The following is a 7,071-nucleotide window of genomic DNA, read 5'->3' as shown; positions in this document are numbered from 1 at the left end:
AGGATAACTGCACAGCTTTAGGTAAACCCAACTTTGCTGATGTTGCATCAAAGGATTACACATTTTTTTTTACAGCATAGTAAACTCAAAGACCATAAGTATGTGCCACTGGAAAAAAGGAAAAATACCTGTTGTAATAACAAAGGAATTTTTTTACCCCCTCATGGGGACTAGGGAAATTATGTAAAGGAAAAACTGATGGGAGAGGGAGCAGGCATCTAGTTATATACAAAGATTTGGTCTTAAAGAGATAGGGAACCAAGAAAGTGAGATTCTTTTTGGCCATTCACTGGATCCTTGCTTCGATACAATCATTAGAGGTCAAAAAGATGGGTTAGATATCCGGCAAGGCAGGAATATGTACACTTTGTACACAGTAGATACTCTTTTTTTTTTTGCTAAGAGGAACAAATTATGTCATTTTTTTTCCCAGTCACATTGTTTATTCAAAAAATATTGAGTACTTTAATACATGCCAAGGGGCCCTGGTGGTGTAGCGGTTAAGAGCTTGGCTGCTAACCAAAGGGTCGGCAGTTGGAATCCACCAGCCACTCCTTAGAAACCCTATGCGGCAGTTCTACTCTGTCTTATGGGGTCGTTATGCATAGGAATGAACTCGATGGCAACGGGTTTGGGTTTTTTGTTTATCTGTTTGTTTAATACATGCTAAACATTATCCTTTCGCATGGGGGATATAGAGATAAATAAGACATAATATTTTTTTCTCAAGGACCCCAAATCAGCCAGCCAACCAGTTGCTGTTGAGTCAGTTCCATCTCATGGTGACCCCATGTATTTCAGAGTAGAACTTCATCCTTGAGTTATCAATGTCTGTAATCTTTTGCAAATAGATTGCTAGGCCTTTCTTCCAAGGCACTGCACCCCTGGGTGAATTCAAACCACCAACCTCAGGGAGCCCCAATGAACTCTAAATGTGGTCCAAAGAAGATCTGCTTTATATTTAATCCGAGCTATTGGGTCAAAGGTTGCCTTGAGGAACTAGGATATTTTCCAAACAACTTCACCTTCTCTCTTGTCCTTCTTCATCAGTGGGCTTCCTGGAGGTTTTGTCTGCCTCTCATTCTTCTCTTGCTTTTTTTTTTTTTTTTTTTTGTTGCTGTTATTTGAGTAAGAGTATTATAACCAAATGCCGTTTTTTGGTTATTTCATATGCATCCTTCACATTTTAGTAGCTAAAACATTCAAAAGTAAAATTTAAATGTAGGTTACAACACTGTTTCTAATGAGGCTTCTTTTTTTCAAGGTTACATTTGCCCGACAGGCATTTCTCACTCAGAGTTTGTCTAGTTAGTGTCAGCTGTTATTAGATATGTTGCAGACCTTGATTGACTTCTTTGATGGTAACCTCAAAAATTTGGAGATGCACACCAAAACAAGTCTTACTGGCTTAAAAAGCCACTATAAAATTAAGCGCTCTTGAATTAACTAATGGTTTCAGCTTTCAATTTGCTTTTGGAGTGATGAGTTTCAGAATTATTTTGAGACTGGAAAAATCTAGACAAACTTTGTGTGGAAAAGTAATGAATATCTACTTTGGAGGGTAATGCTTTTTGTGTGCACCCTAGAATTTAAACTTCTTCTATTCTTTAAAGCTTGTCTTTTAAGAATTAAATCTTCAGGTTTTATTTTGTTTTGTTTAGACTGTTGGACATTTTCCTTTTGGGTCAGATGTTTGTTTATGGATCCAACCAGCTGCTGTGGAGTCAATGCCTACTCATGTATGTCAGAGTTGAACTGTGCTCCCTCGGGTTTTAAATGGCCGATGTTTTGGAAATAGATTGCTAGGCCTTTCTTCCAGGGTGCCTCTAAGTGGACTTGAACCTCCAGCCTTTCAGTTAGCAGCAGAGTGTGTTAACCATTGGCACCACCCAGGGACTCCTTATTGGTCTAGGGAGAGTGACTTCCTACTTCTGAAAATCCTCTCCAATTGATTGGCATATGACCTGCTTTCTTGAAGTAGCTCAGTGGTTACTATTATGAAAGGGTGAGTAATGCTTTAAAGAAGGCAACAGAATATATCCAACTTCTCACTTCCTCCACAGTTCAGACAGAAGACAATCCCCGGGTTGCTCAAGTATCAATAACAAAGTGTGGCTCTGACATGAATGGCTACTGTTTGCATGGACAGTGCATCTACCTGGTGGACATGAGAGAACATTACTGCAGGTAATATGCCATCCCCTCAAAAAAAGTTTTAAAAAACCTATATTTTTCTCTCTCTTTTATCTTTCGAAGTCACCCTATACTTCCGTGGGCTGTTAGAATGCAGTTTCTGTGTACTATTAGAAACTTTTATTAACTGAGTTTTTTAAATGAGGAATCAGTTTTCAATTGTAGACTTACTTCAAGGGTGCAGAGAGGGGAGGACTTCGCATACCTCCCTTCCACATGGACATCTCTTTTCATTGGACTTCTATCTAAGCCGTTGTTTTAAGAATCCATCCCACTGATTTAGACAAAAAACACCCCAAACCTACAGAACTTATAAAACACTATTCTAGATTGTCAGCCACCCTGGCAGCTAAACCAGATCTTTTTAAAACCACAATATATGTAGCCTGAGTGCTATGTGGAGCTCTTTTATCAATGTTGGCCCAGCCCTTAGGTCACTCTTTGAATTCATCCTTACTGCTTTTGGTAAACCTTTGTTGATTTCTTGCATTGTAGTGTGAAATTAGTTCTCACAAAACTAATTCATAGCCTTGATTTTTTCCCCTAAATAATTAATCTTTCTCTTGCATTTTCCTTTAGGTGTGAGGTGGGATACACCGGTGTCCGATGTGAACACTTCTTTTTAACTGTCCACCAACCCTTGAGCAAAGAATATGTGGCTTTGACTGTGATTCTTACTATTTTTTTTCTTATCACAGTCACAGGTTGCATATACTACTTCTGCAGATGGTAAGATGGTTTTTTTACACCCTGCCTATAAATTACTTTCGTACGTCTTTCACACGCGCACACACAAAAAAGACGTATAAATTGGGTACAAATAAGGACAAAGTATTATTTAGGGCAAAAATAGAATCTGGATTGATGATAATTACAAAGATGTTTTAGAGGCAGAATATCAGGATTTGATTCTATTACTAGCTCTATCACTTATTATCTATGTGACCTTATGCAGATCAAACTTGGAATCTTAGTTCCTTCCTCTTAAAAAAAGAAAAAGATGAAAATGCTTCTTACTAACTATAGACTGTGATAATATATGTGAAAGTAACCAAGGGCATGATGTTAATATTAGCTGCCTGTATTTAATTTATTAGGACCTAATTTTGTGTTCTACCACCTGTCTCAGCTTTGTCATACTGGGGTGGCTTAAGTGTTGCTATGATGCTGAAAGCTATGCCAATGCATTTCAAATACCAGCAGGGTCACCCATAGTGGACAGGTTTCAGTGGACCTTTCAGACCAAGATAGACTAGGAAGAAAGGTCTAGAGACCTACTTCCAAAAATTAGCCAATGAAAACCTTATAGATAGCAACGGAACATTATCTAATATAGTGCTGGAAAGACCAATCCCCAGAAGAGGACATCATATTTGGTAAAGCAGAGCGTCTGCAAAAACGAGGGAAACCCTCAGTGAGATGGACTGACACAATTGCCACAACAATGGGCTCAAACATCGAAGATCATGAAGATAGCACGGGACTGGGCAACATTTCGTTTTGTTATTCCTAAGGTTGCCATGAGCTACAGCCAACACAAAGGCAACTAACAACAAATTTTTATTACATAAAACATAGCTTTGTAAATTAATAACCCGGGGGGCTCAAGAATGTAAAATTTACAGCACAGAACCCTAGTGGCCCAGTGGGTAAGTACTCAGATGCTAACCTAAAGATGGTCAGTTTGAACCCATCAGCCACCCCCCGAGAGAAAGATGTAGCAGTCTGCTTCCATAAAGATTACAGCCTTGGAAACCCTATGAGGCAATTCTATTCTGTTTTATAGGGCCTCTATGAGTCAGAATTGACTCGATGGCACACAACAAGTCTCCACAATTATAACATTTACTGTTAGAAAATATTTCATGCCAACCCCGGACCCCCAAACAGTCACATCCCATCCTCATATGCAATAATGTCGCTATGCTGATAACTGAAAAAACAGAGAGTGGATGTTGAGACTACTAACAGTATATCAGACTGGCAGTTTCTTAGGGCTAGGACCAGGGCATGAGAACAATGTGTAAATTAGTTGATAACAGTTGCCTTTAAAATGTTTCCAGGAAATCTTCCTTATTTTGAAACTGGTACAAATTGTTCAGTGTAGATTTGAGTGATTTTTTTTTTTTCCTGTAAGTAGTACATTCCTACTTTTGAATGTCTGAAAGTGTGCTATTATGAGATTAAATTTATTTTGCCCATGTTTGAGTGTAAGCATTAATCAAATAACAATGCTTTCCTGATCAGTTATAATCACAAACTAGATATTATTAAAACTGAAATACACTTGAAAGATCTTTGACTACAATCCTTTCCTTTCTAGATGGGAAAACTGAGACCTAGACAGGTAAATTGACATGCCCCAGGTCATATAGTTGACAAGTGGCAGAACAGAAGCATAGGCATTATGCAATTTCCTCAAGGCCACATACTTCATATTCTAAATGGCAAAAAACTAGATTTGAAATATTAGGAACATAGCTTAAGAAAAGTTGTAATGAAGATTCTGAGTTTTGATGGAGCTGTGTTTAAATAAATCCTAGATTTGAGGTCTTGGGCAGGTTTACTTAACCCATTTGTGCTTCACTTCCTTCATCTGTAAAATGAGGATAATAATGGTAAATGTAAGGATAAAATTAATAATGCATTTTTAACATTTATAACATTGCCAGTGCCCAATACATATTAGCTATTTTAATTTTGATTGGTGATAACATTGTATCAATGTGATGGGCAGAAAATAATAATGTAGTGTTTCCTAATCTAGTGTAATATTCAAGATACTGGTCCTTTAGACAGCAAAATGAAGAAATAAGAAGGAAGAGAGGAGAGAGAAAAGAAGTGAGAAGAAGAGAAAGAGAAAAGAAAAACTCAAGCTTAAGTGTAGTCACATGCCATTCTTGTAACCTTTACAGTATTCCTTTTCATGTTAAAGCCTCTGAGAAGTCCTGCAGTCAAGAAGTTCCTTTAATGGTATTTCACCATTTCCTCCCAATATTACTTGACCATGGGCCATATCCCTTCCAAACCCAAAATGCATTGCCATCGAGTCAATTCTGACTCACAGCGACCCTATAGGACAGGGTAGAACTGCCCCATAGGGTTTCCAAAGCTGTAATCTTTACGGAAGCCGATTGGCACATCTTTGTCCCACAGAACCAGCTGGTGAGTGCAAACCACTGACCTTTTAGCTAGCAGCTGAGTGCTTAACCACGGTGCCACCAACACTCCTTGTCATATCCCTTACTCCCTCCTTTATTCCTTGTCCAACCTAAACCTATTCACTTTTGTCATTTTGGGAGCACTATGCTAATGTATGGAGCCCTGGTGGTGCAGCAGTTAAGAGCTCGGTTGCTAACCAAAAAGTCAGCAGTTCGAATTCACCAGCTGCTCCCTGGAAATGCTATGGCACAGTTCCACTCTGTCCTATAGGGTCACTATGAGTCGGAATTGACTTGACGGCAACGGATTTGGGTTTTCTTAATGCTAATGTATCTTTTTTGTCCATATATCTGTTTCATTAGTTAACACGCTTTGTTCTTATTTACTACAATACTAATAGTTTCATTTCTGAATGTTTCCAGGTACAGAAACCGAAAAAGTAAAGAACCAAAGAAAGAATATGAAAGGGTGACCTCAGGGGATCCAACATTGCCACAAGTCTGATTGGCGCCAGCAGGTTTATGGGCGGGGATGCACAGCATGCCTGGTTAGTTTTAATACTCCTATTTTATTAATATTTATATGGGGTCATGTGTCAGGTCAACAATCGTGTATTTGTAATATACGTGGAAATATTTTTTATTTTTCTTTTATTTTTGACAGATTATTTGCTAATGTATAACGTACACAAAATATTTAACATAGAAAGAAAATTTATATTTTTGTAAGAAATAATTTCCTGGGCTAAATACTTTATTTAAAACTTCAAAGATTATATGCTTGCTGCACTGTGACTCTTGCTCAGGAGTGAGCAATGCCCAAGTCATTGCTCAGGAATGTTGACAAATGACAGATTTCTGTACCTACATATATGGTCAAATCAGTTGAATAACTATATTTTTCCTACTCTTCAAAACAGTGATGATTGATTTGACTATATCATGGTCATGTATTAGAAGGGTAAGGCAACAGGGATTGGGGCGAAGCAAACACAGGTCATGTGCTAAACATTACACATTTGAAACAAACCAAGCCAAGAAATCATGAAGATAGCACAGGACTAGGCAATGTTTTGTTCTGTTATACACAAGGTTGCCATCAGTTAAAGCCAACTCGATGACAGCTGACAACAGCAACAAGCTCTCTCCATCTCTATCCTCAGCAATAACTCTAAGCTTATCTGCCTAGAGGGGAAGTGTGCAGTTCCCCAGTCCAACCCATAACTCCTGTGGATACTAGTCACTCATTTAGCAGGTTCTCTTTAAGTAAAATGAATTGGAAAACTTAATTTTATATTCTTTTATGTAAATAAACCAAACCGTTGCTATTGAGTTGATTCCGACTCATAGAGACCTTATGGGAGAGAGCGGAACTGCCGCAAAGGGTTTCTAAGGAGTGGCTGGTGGATTTGAACTGCTGACCTATTGGTTAGCAGCCAAATGCTTAAGCACAGTGCCACCAGGGCCCCTTTATGTAAATACTGGGTATTTTATAGCTTCACGATGTTCCTGTTTTTGGTATGGTATAACATTTTTAAGTGAGATAACTTTTGCTCATGAGACAATTAGAAAAAATCCACAACTGAAACCTCATTTGGTGTTTCTTTTTAGAGAACTTATTTTCATAAGTTCTGCTGAAGAATTCTAAGATTAAATCATAATCCAAAATTTGATAGATTGATCATAATCATTTTTCAGTATACTGAGGATAATAGTT

General features: G+C 38.0%; 1 protein-coding gene across 1 annotated transcript; it reads left to right on the top strand.

Moving 5' to 3' along the window:
* The first annotated feature begins 8 nt into the window (after positions 1-8).
* On the top strand, positions 9-5,940 carry EREG (epiregulin). The gene is made up of 4 exons (XM_023737822.1): positions 9-21; positions 2,064-2,187; positions 2,773-2,922; positions 5,778-5,940. Exons 2-4 carry the CDS (start codon positions 2,123-2,125, stop codon positions 5,857-5,859), a joined length of 297 nt encoding a protein of 98 aa, XP_023593590.1. The 5' UTR covers positions 9-21; positions 2,064-2,122; the 3' UTR covers positions 5,860-5,940.
* The last annotated feature ends 1,131 nt before the right edge of the window (positions 5,941-7,071 follow it).

The sequence above is a fragment of the Trichechus manatus genome, unplaced genomic scaffold, assembly GCF_000243295.1.
Source record: "Trichechus manatus latirostris isolate Lorelei unplaced genomic scaffold, TriManLat1.0 scaffold00108, whole genome shotgun sequence".
Lineage (NCBI taxonomy): Eukaryota > Metazoa > Chordata > Mammalia > Sirenia > Trichechidae > Trichechus > Trichechus manatus.
Note: the sequence above shows the minus strand (reverse complement) of the source record. Positions and strands in the feature narration are given on the sequence as shown.